Raw genomic sequence first — 14,183 nt, forward strand, 5'->3', positions numbered from 1 at the left:
CTTAAAACTAAAAATACAATTTTATCTCTAAATTAACACGAAAAATTAGGTTTATCGGGTAACATGCCTTGGGATAAAATGCGGTGGACTCGAATCGAAATGCGTGGTCCAAGCTATCTAGGAGCTTCCCGATTTACCACGCAAGGCATGATAAAATTACCCTTGGCATTAATTATGTCACAACCAACTAAGATTTTCGTATTGTAAATGTCACCAACATTCATCTACTATGTCTCTGTGCGCTTCGATCACACTATGGTAAACTTGTGCCTACCATGTCAATTGAAGAAAATCCTTCCCTAAACTAAGATCTCAGTTTATGGAAGAGATAAATTTCTCGTTCTTTTCCGATGGAAAGATGACGGTTAAAAAGAGACTATCTAATACAAATGTTAGAATGCTCTTGTTTCTCCTCGAATCTTAATTTAGATATATATAAAAAAAAAAAAAAAAACTATTAAGCCCAAGAAGCAAATTCATCTTTTATATAAAAGTTCAACCGTTCAATCAAATCAAGGAAACAAAAACCATTATATAAAAAAGATAGTACGTAATTATTGAGTAGATCTCTTGTGAGACGAGTCAATCTTATCAATATTTAGAATTAAAATTAATACTTTTATCATAAAAAGTTTTACTTTTCTATGGATGACCCAAATAAGAGATCTGTCTCACGAAATACGATCTGTGAGATTGTCACACACAAGTTTTTACCATAACTAATAAGCTCTGATATCGAGTTTGACAACTATTCAATAAACTATATAATCAATTAAAGTCTATTTTTTACTTTGATATATTAAAATCGACAAGTAATTAGATGTAAATTCGAAAAAGAAAAAAATTTAAAAAAAAAAAGTACAGTTCACGATTTGAGGAGAGGACAAAAAGATTGGGTGGGAAGGGGAACAATTTCAACGGCTGAGATCAGACGAGCTGGAAGGAGGAAGCCGATCCATACCTTTAAAAGGATACATGGTACCACCGAAACATAAATGCACAAACACATCAGATTCACTAAATCTTTCAAATCATTGTGTTATCATCGACGTTTCCTCGCGCGTGCACTTGAACAGAGGATTCTACCACCTCACGCGTTATTACTGCGCGTGACAAGACGCACAGTGCAAAATCTGGAGCGTGTGAGCAACGTCGAGGCGTGGTGTGGGGGTTGGGTGATGTGTTGTGTATCTCCTATGGGTTCCACCAAATTAAAGAATACAATATTTGCGAATAAAAGAATGGGCCCACCTTTAATCAATATTTTTTTCCTAATACTTTTGTGGACGGTAGCCAGTGGTGTTATTATAATAATAATAATAATTATTATTTTTTATAAAAATTTGTTCTTCCAGAATTTCTCCCCTAAAAAATCGCGTTCCTATATATAGGGAAGAAAAGAATTTATATAAAAAAATATTGTTTTTTTAATTTAAATATTTATAAATTGATCAATTTCATACATATATATTCATGAGATTGATTTTAAAAAATATATATTTATATTTAAATGATGTACTTTTGGTGGGAATTATATATTCTTAGAGGTAATGAGAGACTCTGCCATGTGTTGTGAACATATATATGTAAGGGATTGTTTTAATTTTTTTTTTAAGGGATATGGGACATGAAAATAATAATATTATTATTTTCTCACGCATCAACAAATCTATTCTATATTTATAATAGGATGAAATTTAGTGTTATACGATCTCACGGATAATATTTTGTGAGATATATATCTTATTCGGGTTATTCATGAAAACACATTACTTTTTATGTTAAGGATATATTTTTTTATTGTGAATATCGGTAGGGTTGACCCGTCTCACAGATAAAAATTCGTGAGACCGTCTCACAAGAGACCTACTCTTATAATAGTTGAAAGAGTTAGAAAAACTGTTCGAGGAGAATATCAATTTTTTTCCTTTTTTTACCCTCCTTTCAACACCAAAAAAATCTTTTATTTTTCTATCATAATAGTATTACACTTCTTTTCTTGAAATTAAGTTCAATAAAAAAATAATTTTTTTTTTTGTCATACACAACAATGTGAATGAACGCACTAATTATAATATTCATATCAAATTACAAACGTCTAATGTTCATTCTGTAAATTGATTAAACAATATTACAAATATCTAATATTATGTTACAATCAACGCATATGCTTCAATCACTAGTATATATTAACTTAAATGACGTCATTACACGTTACAAGTGAAATAAATATATAAGGATCAACGCTAATGTGATTTGTATATTATCGGGTTAGCTCATACCTAATGTGTATCAAATGATAATGGTCGTGAGTTTCATTATCATTTAAAAAAAAAAAGACAAGACAAGACCAGACGAAGACCCAACTCTTAAAACGAGATCAAAGGATATAATCTTGTTGTGATTATTCACATGTTCTGGTGGATGTCATTAGGCAACGACATGTTAGTGTACACTCCAAAATAATACGTCAATTATAAGCAGATAGATATGGATGGGAAAATAATAAAATTTTCAGTTGTTCACTTGCTTTTAAATCTCCAATATCATGGTTAAATATATGTTTAGTTTCTGTGAGATCGAAACTTTATTTGCAGTCTCTGATTCATAAAAAAAATTGTTCTGTACTCTCCAGGTCCACAATTTTTTTTTCCCGGATACAAATCGGTAATAAATATTGAAAATCTGTAACATATATATGATATTGCAGTACAAATTGTTTTAAATCAGATACAAAAGTTTAAATTTTGAGTATAAAATTGAAAAAAACTATATTAATATCGATAATTACTATACTTGGTTGTGTGTTCAAGTATTATATATTTCTTTCATATGAAAAATACATGTTATTAATATCAAAAGTTGTTATATATGTTTGGGTATTAAAAATTACATTATAGTGTCATATCCAAAACATTTTGTATTAAAATATAATATCAGATTTTTAAGGTTTTGTACCGAATTTCATCGGAAAACATGTCATTAATATAAAAATTTGTTATACATGTTTGGGTCTTCATAATTCACATATTAATATCAAATCTAAAACAATATTTATTTCTAAAATTTCGTATATTTGTTTCATATTTTCAATATTTGATATTGAATTTAGTCCGAAAAACATACGAAAGCTCTCGAAGTACAGAAACACGTTTTGGTTTAATTTAGGACTACAAAAAATCGGTCTGACAAAAACTAAACATACATTTAACAATTAAAATGATGATTTATTAATAATTTGTTCTTTATTTTAACAATATTCAACAATAAACAAAAAATGGTTCAATATTGTTACTCTTCGTCTATTACGACTAAAAATAATAATAATAAAAAACGAATAAGGACAAAAAAGTAGTTACACAAGATTATATGTTGTCTTAAATTTCGGAAATGGATAATTTATTGTAAACTGCTAGTAAGTAAGTACACCATACAAATCCACCAATTTAAATTAATTAGTACATTATTATATGTATATTTTTTATTCTAAAAAGAAATATAGAATAAAAAATATACACATATTTATAAATTTTAAAAATATAATGTTGAGATTATATTTAAAATATAAACAGATGCACGAAAGAGATTCATACAATTTTTAAAAAAATCTAGAGTTTCACGTTATTGTTAATGATAAATATATCAAGTTGCATAATTTCTTATAACATGAAAACTGTAAATTTGGTCACGTCCATTTATCTTTTTTCGTTTTTGATATCTATATTATCGAATTTCAGTTTTAGTTTTACATATTTCAAATTTTATCGATTTTCTTATATTGAAAACGTTAACGTTTTGTCAATGTCATATTAACGTTACATGATTATGATCAACGTCACAAATCGAAAAATAAAAGAGTAGGTCTCGTGTGAGACCGTCTCACGGATCATAATCTGTGAAACGAGTCAACCCTACCCATATTCACAATAGAAATTAATACTCACAGCATAAAAAGTAATATTTTTTAATGGGTGACTTAAATAAGAGATTCGGTCTCACAAATATGACTTGTGAGACCGTCTCACACAAATTTTTGTCAAAATAAAATATATAATAGATTAAAATTGAAATTGATAATAAAAAGTGAAAAGCCAAAAGAGGAAATGTGGTGGTCCTATCCTAGATATGATTTATTTATATGATTTACAGCTTAAGAAAATCACATCAAAAGAGTAAAAAGTGAGGCAAAAAATAAATTACACCCCAATCTAAAAAGCTGCTCTTCCTACGTTACATCTATAGCCGTCAATTTTCATTAAAAGTAGCCAATTATCCTCTGCCTCGATCTTCGTTAAAGCTTCACTCTAAATCACAATTCTCAATTATAATTAATTAATTAACTGTACCAAAAGTGTAATTATGAAAACCCAATTGTGCTTGTCATTATTAATAGTTGAAATTTTAAATACAGGATAAGTTTTGTTAACTATCCATAAAAAAGTGCAATCGAAAATGATGAGAGCTTTAGAATTTGCAGCCAATGCTTTATGTATGCCGCACGTTTGCAAGAAGTCTTGCATCTTATTTTTATAAACATAAAGTTCATTTCATATCTAAGTTGTAAATATAATTTTCGATCATTTCATTGACTAAAAGTTCGAAAATATATTTGTTGGGATGCAACCAAAGTCTTATATTGGAAGATCTAGAAAAAGATCATGGGTTAATAAAGATAGAATGATATCTCTATTGGTACGAGACCTTTTGGGTAGTTCCAAAAGCAAAACCATTAGGGTTAAAACCCAAAGTTGACAATATCATACCAGTGTGGAGATATACGGATTCCGTTGGTCATAACAATATTAAATAATTTTTTTGTAAACACTACTTAAATATTGTTTGTCCGTATTTATGTATATGTGTTTGTTTTATTAATTAGTGTGTATATGATATATAGTTTTAATATGCTGTACACCGACCGTACACACCTATGTGAGCACTGTGTTACTCACCCATTGGATGTGATGAAATATAGAAACATTATATATCTAATGGGTGAGTGACACCTCATCGGTGCTCACCTATAGTGTGCGTGGTAGATATACATCATATCAAAACTATATATATATAGTTTTTCGAGAATTTTAGTAATTATTTTGATGTTTGAGGGAAATGAGACAGTGGAAAGTGGGTTTCAGACGCGGGGAAGTAGTGTGGAAAGGATTTCTCTATCAACTCATTAGTGGTGTTTTTAATTTGGGCAACAGGGAAATATTTTTGAAAGCGGTGTACTGTACCCACATAGACACATGCAATTACAGATTATAAAGATTGCATCTTTATCATCTCTCTGCAATCCAAAATAAAATCCTACGTTGTTGTTGGAAATTGCAAATTTTTTTAAAAAAGCCATTGAACAAAGAGAAAGTACAGTCCCCTCTTGAATTCGTAGCTATAAGACCATAGTGCTTAGAGTTTGTTCGTTGGTGTTAGCTCACATCACACACACACACACACAAACACACACACACACGGAGGCATAAGCAAAAGATGTTTGCAGCAGAAAATGGATTGAAAGGGGATCCGAGGCTTCAGGCTATATCCGAAGCAATTAGAGTGATACCCCATTTCCCAAAACCAGGTTGAATTCAATTCTTGGTTTTCTGGATTAATGATGCACTAGTTACAGGTGTTTGTACTGCATGCATTGTGTGTGTGTGTGTTGTTTTTCATTTTCCGTTTTGTTTTGGGATTTTTTTAGGAATAATGTTTCAAGATATAACCACTTTGCTTCTGAATCACAAAGTGTTTAAAGACACAGTGGACATTTTTGTAGATAGATACAAAGACATGGGCATCTCTGTTGTTGCAGGTTTGCCTCTTCTCTCCCTTTCTTTCTTCGTGTGTGTCTGTGTGTATCTTTTCCTTGTGTACTGTTGGTGAGTAACATAAGGGGTTGTGGGTTTTGGGATAAATGTTTAGGGGGAAAAAGAGTGAAAAATCATATTGGAATGTGGTTTTCAAGTTCTAAAATTATATAATTTGGATTAAAGTGAATATCATGGCAGCTCTTTGAAAAGATAATAATGATATAGATTTGAAAATTTTGGAAGTAAATAAAGTAAATAACTAAGAGTGTATAACAATTCCAAAATGACCAGGCCTAAGTTTTTTGTTTTTTTTTCCTCGTGTTATTTTCTTGCTTACATGATAAATGTATTTCCCCCGGGATTCAGACAAATGCTGCAAATAGAAGTATGACAATTAATTAAAATCAGCTGGTAACAATTACGTAATGTTGTATGTTTTGTCTGAATCTTTCGAGTGATTTTGGGATGTTAAATCTTCACAAGGGATTGAAGCTAGAGGGTTCATGTTTGGTCCATCCGTTGCTTTAGCCATTGGTGCAAAATTTGTTCCGTTGCGTAAACCAGGAAAGTTGCCAGGTATAATTAATATATAGCTCTTACCTGTTAGTTTTCATCTTCTTCCATAAGGGACTAATGCAAGTACTTTGTGTTATCCGTATGTTGATTTAGTTCGAAATATTGACTGAACAGACAGAAATTGCAAGTTTTAATGTGGTTGAGAAATACGTTTAGCGCTTGTTTTTATCAAATCTGTGATATTACCTGCACAGAAAAACAATTGAATTATTCAAGCATGAGCGAGGACAAGGTCCCTCGTAAATTTTGTTAAAAAAATTCTAGTTTTGCCACAAAAGATGCGTTCTTGGCTTTGCCGACGTCGAAGGTAATATCCTAGGACTGGAAACTGGAAGTTAGCCCAATGTTATATAGAAGAACCCTTAAAAACCAAAATATGGCTGGATATTAGCCAAACGTTATTTTGCTCCATGTCTTTTGATTAAGTCAGGTCGCTTGAATGTATAGGGAAAGTAATCTGCGAAGCTTATGAGCTGGAGTATGGCAAAGATTGCCTAGAGATGCATGTTGGTGCTGTGGAGAAGGGAGAGAAGGCCGTGATAATCGATGATTTGGTAGCCACCGGCGGAACCCTGTCTGCTGCTATTAAACTTATAGGTATTGTTTTTGAAGCCAAATTTTATTCAGATAATGTATGTGTCCATCGGTTGGAAAAGTTAATGTTGATTACTTCGTAGAATGCATGGGGGCAGAGGTGGTTGAGTGCGCCTGTGTCATCGGATTGCCTGAGGTCAAGGTAAATTAGTTCATAACTGCATACATCAGTTGCCTGCAAAATTCCATCTAATCCCTTTGATCTTGAGTTTGTTCCCTGATTTACAGGGACAAAGCCGGTTGAGTGGAAGGCCCCTTTACATACTAGTGGAGCCGCGTGAATTAGATAATTGATGGAACAGCGTCTGGGAAAAGTGAGGAATGAGGGACTCTGGGCGACAATTTTTTTTTCTAATGTTAGGCAACAAGAAGGTTTTTCCCCCCAAACTGTTTGAACAATTTATTTTTTCATGCATTTCTTTGCAGCCACAGATTTCTTCCAGCCGATTATATGGCTATATTATTCGAATTTGATCTTAATTAGTTTGGACCAATCGATTTTGCATGAAAGATGCAAGTATCGAAAACACCATCTAAAAATGGACATCACTGATCTTTCTAAACAACACAAAATGCAAAACAGCTTTGACAAGTAGTATTAGCATACAAGGGATGCCCAAAAATTACAACAAAAAGTTCGATGCGGTAAAGTATTCTCTACAATAAAGATGACGTGTGTTAGCAAGTGTTGGGTTTCGGGGCGTAGTCAATGTACAACATTCCTCTTACGATAACAGCTATACTTACTATTAACATGTCAAGTTTCGCTATGTACAATTTTATCTGACGGATTCTCAAGCAATTTGTTCATTCTAAGAGTATAAAGAATAAGAGAATTGACCTCCTTTCTCAATACACCATTATCAACTAAGATATTCATGAGCACCTTTTTAAGCTCCTCATCTACTGAAATCAGGTCATTGTCCAAATCCATGCTTGCATCAGAGGCAGAAGCTGGATAATCACTGTCTTCAGCTAATTGTTGAACCTAGTCAATATTAAGAAAACAAGATTTAGAAATTGGCATTGGCAAGGAAAAAGACAGGGAGTAGTTCAATCAAAGAGCAACATCACATGTGCAACAATCTACGGATAAGATACAGTGTCCAAGGGCAATATATACTAAAACCACTACCTTTCATTAGATAGTACAAGCAAAATCCATCGGCCAGCCAAAGCGCACACAGTAAAGAAGTACAAAATTCATCGCCCAATATTATGTGACAATAGAAACACATTGTAAATACTATATACCTACCACCCGGGGGAAAAGATGAAAACAAAACAAAACAAAACAAAACAAAAATACCCGTACAAATCCAAAAATAGAACCAAGAAAAAATATTGGGAATAAATAAATGTGTACTTGTTCATCCTTCATATTTCCAAACCTAAAGAAAGTCTATTTAAATTAAATGTCCTTGTTCATCCTTCATATTTAAATTAAATGCTCCACATATTCGAGACAGCACATGAAGCTGATAGAAATGATTTAATTTGTAAGAACTTTGGGATAAATAATATTAATATATCAGGAAGCATAAAAACCAAAGAGACCAAGGCTCCAAGAATACCTCTGTGATGAGAAGGCCGATTTGATTATCAGAAGTAGCTATAATATCTGACGGGTTCACCATTGACGAAATATCTATGTGAACATCATCTCCTTTTTCATCAGTCAAATAATGAATCTTGCACTCCTGAAGTTGGCTGTAAAGTATCTGACACTTGTATAGCAGCTTCCGCCAATAGATTCTTACTTGTTCATAGCTCTCTCTTTCTTCACGGAGAAGCTCCTGGACTCGCATCAGAAGTTATCAAGTTCTCATCCAAATAAAGTGTGCTAAACTACCGAAAATATGTTAATGTAGGGACATGAAGCTCAACTTATAAGCAGGAAAATAAAATTATTTATTGATATCTATGACCATCTTCCAAACAAATTGGCTTACTTTGGAGTGCAGCATCTTTTTCCACTCACAAATCATTAGGAAATCAATTGAACTGTGTGTGCATATATAGGCATTCACCTCATAAGCTGATAGGCTCATTGCTCTATCTAACCTAAATTGCCTTTTTGCTCATAATTTTCTCTCACCTTCCAATATTCATTATTTCATTGCTCGAGCAAAGCAAGAACCATTATTATATTGCTGCAACAATTCTTTTCAAGGTTAATGCAACTATCAACTACACAACAGAATCCATAGGACAGTGGAACATCAAGGCAATGTGCGAGGAACAAGGAGACATCTAAACATAGTGCATTTATATTGCATGCTTTAATATTAAAGCATCTAAATTATACCTCTGCCTTGAGTTTTTCTGTTAGTAATTGATCAAGTTGTTGCTTTAGTCCTGCCTGAGAACTTCTCAGGGATTTAACTTCTTTTACAAGAACTTTGATATCAGACTTAGATTTCGCTTCCAGTTGTTGATTGCGCTTGAGTAAGTCCTCGTACTGCAGCTTAGCTGAGTCCAACTCCTGCTGCAGTAAATGTTTTTGCTGATTGCTAGGAGCTTTGATAGACTCTGTATCTAGTCTTCCGGACTGGAAAAAAATAGCATCAATCCGGTATTGTTCCGACACAAGTAGAACTATAATAGAAGACACCAGTAAACAAGATACAGATCCCTACAGATTTCAACTTCAGTTCCATTTCTATTGAAGTCCGCCTAAGTTCTTCCATATCCCACTGCATTTGAGTGACTCTTTCCCTTTCAATTAGTAAAGCTTGTTCAAGGTTCTCTTTGCCTTTTTGTTTAGTAGCTTCAAGCTCTGCTTCCAAATCTTTCACCTGAGAGACACCGTAAACTGAAAAATTATACATACACAAAACGCAAGTGGAAGTATTGAAGTCCGTGGCAATAATGGAAAGTGTGAAAAAAATGACAGTCAAACTCTCAGGCACCAGTTCATATACTTGGGATCACAAACCTGCTTTCAGGCTGAAACAAACTAACAGATGGCGAGCCCTAAAGAGTTGGTAAGGGAAATGATACCACATTTCAGAAAATAAAATCACTCTAGCTGGTGCACTTTAATTCAAAGATCCATCAAAGCTTCAAGACTGAGGTGGTATGTAATTGTACAGCACCTACCGTATAAATATTTCAACTGAAATTTAATTGCCTGTGAGCTGATTTGGGTGGGAGTTGGTGCCAGAACTTGACACAACAGTAAAAGGAAGTAGCTGCCAGACAAAATTGTATTTCAATACCTTTGTTGCAAGATAATCCTTAACAGAAATTTCTTGATTCAACCTTGAAATAAGATCCTCCATATCGGTTTTGGTTGTCATCAGCCTCCTCTGCATTGTTGTAAGCACTCTATTCAACTTCTGGCGCTGATCCAACGGAATAATCAGCTGTACATCATCTGGGAGTTGAAAATCTGAAGCTCCAGAGGTTTCGGCTGTTTTCAAGATCTGGGGACCACTTCTGAAATCAACATTTCCATACCCATTTGTCTCAGAAGATGCTAAATTAGACAATTCACTGTTTCTTTGAGAAAACATATCACTTTCAAAGCTCTCATTTGAGATCTTCCTCACATGGTGAGCCACTGTGCCATTATCTTGATCTGATAGAAGTTTCAATGTATCCTCTGTATGCTGAGGGGCTTTTGAAGAACTTCCATTACTCGAGTTGTTAAGTGCCTGATTATGAATCTCCCTTGCATGCAGTTTGTGCTTAGGAAAGCCTTCAAGATGCTCTAGAATAGCCTGCCCCAAAGACAAACCCTCGTCAATATTTGACATGCCATACTTGACAAACTTATCTATTGGACTTGTTAAGTCCTCATCTAACAACAGGTCTTCTGTCCCAGCTTCAGAGTTGTTATCCCTTCCTAGGCTTGGCGTACCAATTTCAGATGTCTCATAAGCTGTGTCACTACCATATTCTGATGTCAGTGATGAACTGCCAGCTAAAGCAGAAGTGCTTGAATTTGGATGAGTTTGAAATGAAGAGAAGATATTTATAGAATTGTGTGACTTGGGGCTCCCCTGGCCTTCATCTTGGAATGCTGAAAAAAACCGTAGCCATGAAAAATTATAACTTTCATGAACTGTGAGAAACGCAAAGCGGATTAGATTAGAAGATAAAAACCCTCATGTAAAAGCAAATCAACTAAGCAAGACCAATTTAAAAAGGCGTGGAGTGAAAATAAAATAAATAATGACCAATGTTGGCACACACATGACCGAGCAGCAGCTTCCAGTTCAAGGAAGGATGCAACTGCAATGCTCCTTGATAAGTCAAGGTCCGATAACAACTTTGACATCCATTCTTCTAAAGAAATCCTTCTCTGCAACAACGATTATAAATCTTTTATAATCTCAAAAACATAACAGATGCTAGATAAGCAAAATATGTCTACGAGAACTTAAGTTCCAACGCAATTAAATGTGATTATAGACATTTTTCAAGTATAACCTCAACATCAAAGCAGTATAGGGCCACATTATCGAGAATTTTTCAAGAAAATCCAAATATTAAATGGAATTCAAAGGGTATCAGATTAACATATTGTTAAGATCAACTTGCATGTCAAAAGCATTGCCAATGGCCACAATCAAGCTAGTAAGTGTAAACAAATTGAGACTAACACAATATGGAGAAATACATAGAGATTTTCCCTCGTGACTTTTGAGGGATAAGCTTATGTTAGAAACACAAACTTCAAACCAAATTCAAGGCTTTAATCTGCAGTACGATTCCAATTAACTAAAATTCTAAAAAAAATGATTACCCCTTCCAGCATTGCTCTAGTTCTCATCGTCAAGAGTCCCTTTGGGGGAGCTGGTGGAATATTTTTTCGAGGAAAGGCTCTTTTAAGCTGGAAGATTCAGTTGACAACAGTATTAGCATCCCTTACAAGAATTTCCATGGGTCGAAAAACTCACATTCTCAAGAAAGGGTCAAAAGGTATTACTGTATATTTTCCAATAAATCGAGATATTCATTCATGGTGGTGCTCAAATGACAACTAGAATTCAAAACTTACAGCAGCATGCAACTTCAAGAAATTATTGAATCTTCTCAGCACAGTTCTTGTAGTCGTACTCCCTTCTGGCGATTGTACACCAACTTGTACCCTGTAAAACTGCCCATAAAAAAAAGTTAAGATGCCACCACCAAAATAAAGTGAAGTTACGGTTAATTGGGAAAAAACATATAAAATAGAGAAAAAGTTGCTAACCAATAACAATCAAAGAATAAAAACATATTCATCAATCACACAGAAGAAAACAGACGAAGCAAAAATTGATAGGCCATTAAAAATATATGCATTTTAACTCTCAGCAACTTTGATTGCTTACACAGTTCCTTTGATACATGTCAATTAGTTTTAGAAACGCCACTCTGTTTCAAAATGGCTGCTCGGTAATTTTTTTTACTAAGTTAGCATTCATGACAACTACCTCTGCTTGAGCGACCAAGTAGGAAGAAGGGAACTGAATTGACTAACTCAGTACCTGAAATTAGCTTCTTCCACGCGATTGAAGTAATTTCCTTTTTTACGAACTCATAAGGAGTTTCAATTGTATTAAATAACCAAGCATGCTGGGGAATGAGCATTTAACATTTCAAGTGTAAACAAATAGAATACCACTGTGGGGTCTGAATCTCTTGACTTCGCCAGTACAACCCATGATGGTATTACAACACAGTAACTCCACCCTGTACGAGGGTCATGAGGCCAAATAGTTTCTCTTCCAGCCTGCAAAGTACATAAACTGTATCAACACATAAAAAATGGCAACCTATCTATCCAAGCACTGAGTAACATTGAAATTATCCAATTCAAAATAACCACAGCTACGTGGCTATCCAACTTCAGAGTTTGACTCAAATCTCAATCAATAATAAGTAGCAAGAAGCCGAGAACCAGAAAATCAGCAATGGACATCATCTTCAGTAAGAACAAATAAAACTAAATTCTGACCCAGACATTTGGGAGTACTTTTAGGTAAGAAAAAGAAATCCCATTACCTTAGAAACAAGTCTTGAGTACATAAAATTTTTTTTCTTCTTGTATTAAGACCTCACTAGTAATTATCAGATCAAAAAATCGCATGAGCAGAATAAAGTACAACAAAATGAAGACGATCATATTAAACTGTAACAAAAACTTCGTCACTAAAATTTGACAATTGCCACATGCATAGTTGAATTCGGTCGTAGCCACAAATCAAAAGTTCGGCTAAGAAGAAAAGCTCGTTCAGTAAATCAGGCACAGTTAGCACGTTCACAGGATAATCAAAATCTAACGTGATTGTGATAACATCCTGTAACTACCAAACATATGCCTGATTAGAAGAAATCCAAAATCAATTATTCAGGCCTGTAAAAATTTTTCCCTCGAGCTGCAACTATCGATCGGTAATGATTTTGATCAAAAGAAACCAATTTTAGGCGAAGAAAATAAAGCATACCCAAAGACGAGGGGGAGGACTCCAATCCATACCCAAAGGCAAAGGCGAAGTTCCATCGTGTCGGTGCTTCGGTGGACTCTGCCTCTGCATATCGATCACTCTAATTTTCTTCAATCACAGCCAATCAGTTCGTTCAATTACAGATTAATCACTTTTCTCACTTGATGCAAAGCAATAAACGTCGAAGTTAAAGGTGTATGCGTGTTTAATCAACGATTTATCAAGAGAAACACTGGAATTAGGGTTTTGAATCTAAGGATCCGAACAAATTTTTCATCCGTCTTCGGGGAAGCTGAAGGTGCGACGTGGCTAATGAGTGCTGGGTGCGTCACACCGTTTCTTTGGCTTCACGGAAAAAAAAATACAAATCGTGATGCTTAGATTAGAGTCGCTAATCCAAAATGCGACTCTAATTTCATTTTTCATTAGATTTATAGATAGTTTCTTTTAATAATCAACCTATTCAAATAATATTGCGAATGGACATTCATTAATCTCATACAAATCGATTTAGTTCAAAAAACCGGTTCGAGTAGTTCAAAGTTGTAGTGTTTATCTTAAAAACAACACACACTCGGTATTTTAATTAAGTTATTATTAAAGTACTTCCAATATAATTACATCGATATTTACACTAATTATATCTTAATTTTGAGATTTTATATTCGATTTATCATGAAATTCTGACAAACGAAAATATTGATGTACATCAGTATTTTAATTATTTGATTAGGTCTTGGTTTTTAAAAAAATGGAATTCAAT

The 14,183-nt window shown here is 33.8% G+C and overlaps 2 protein-coding genes across 2 annotated transcripts; one reads left to right on the forward strand and one right to left on the reverse strand.

The window, feature by feature from the left end:
* Positions 1 to 5,248: 5,248 nt before the first annotated feature.
* LOC140834337 (adenine phosphoribosyltransferase 5) lies at positions 5,249 to 7,460 on the forward strand. Its single transcript, XM_073199153.1, has 6 exons — positions 5,249 to 5,581; positions 5,702 to 5,812; positions 6,294 to 6,386; positions 6,834 to 6,983; positions 7,064 to 7,122; positions 7,209 to 7,460. Exons 1-6 carry the CDS (start codon positions 5,491 to 5,493, stop codon positions 7,272 to 7,274), a joined length of 570 nt encoding a protein of 189 aa, XP_073055254.1. The 5' UTR covers positions 5,249 to 5,490; the 3' UTR covers positions 7,275 to 7,460.
* Positions 7,461 to 7,709: 249 nt separating this feature from the next.
* Positions 7,710 to 13,762, reverse strand: LOC140834336 (PX domain-containing protein EREL1-like). The gene is made up of 10 exons (XM_073199150.1): positions 13,421 to 13,762; positions 12,595 to 12,705; positions 11,989 to 12,087; positions 11,734 to 11,820; positions 11,181 to 11,289; positions 10,202 to 11,007; positions 9,620 to 9,778; positions 9,289 to 9,531; positions 8,555 to 8,776; positions 7,710 to 7,968 (listed from the first exon to the last, which is right to left on the reverse strand). The coding sequence occupies exons 1-10, from the start codon at positions 13,508 to 13,510 to the stop codon at positions 7,738 to 7,740; spliced, it is 2,157 nt and encodes a 718-aa protein (XP_073055251.1). The 5' UTR covers positions 13,511 to 13,762; the 3' UTR covers positions 7,710 to 7,737.
* Positions 13,763 to 14,183: the final 421 nt, after the last annotated feature.

This window comes from Primulina eburnea, chromosome 6, assembly GCF_022965805.1.
Source record: "Primulina eburnea isolate SZY01 chromosome 6, ASM2296580v1, whole genome shotgun sequence".
In the NCBI taxonomy this organism is placed as follows: Eukaryota; Viridiplantae; Streptophyta; class Magnoliopsida; order Lamiales; family Gesneriaceae; genus Primulina; species Primulina eburnea.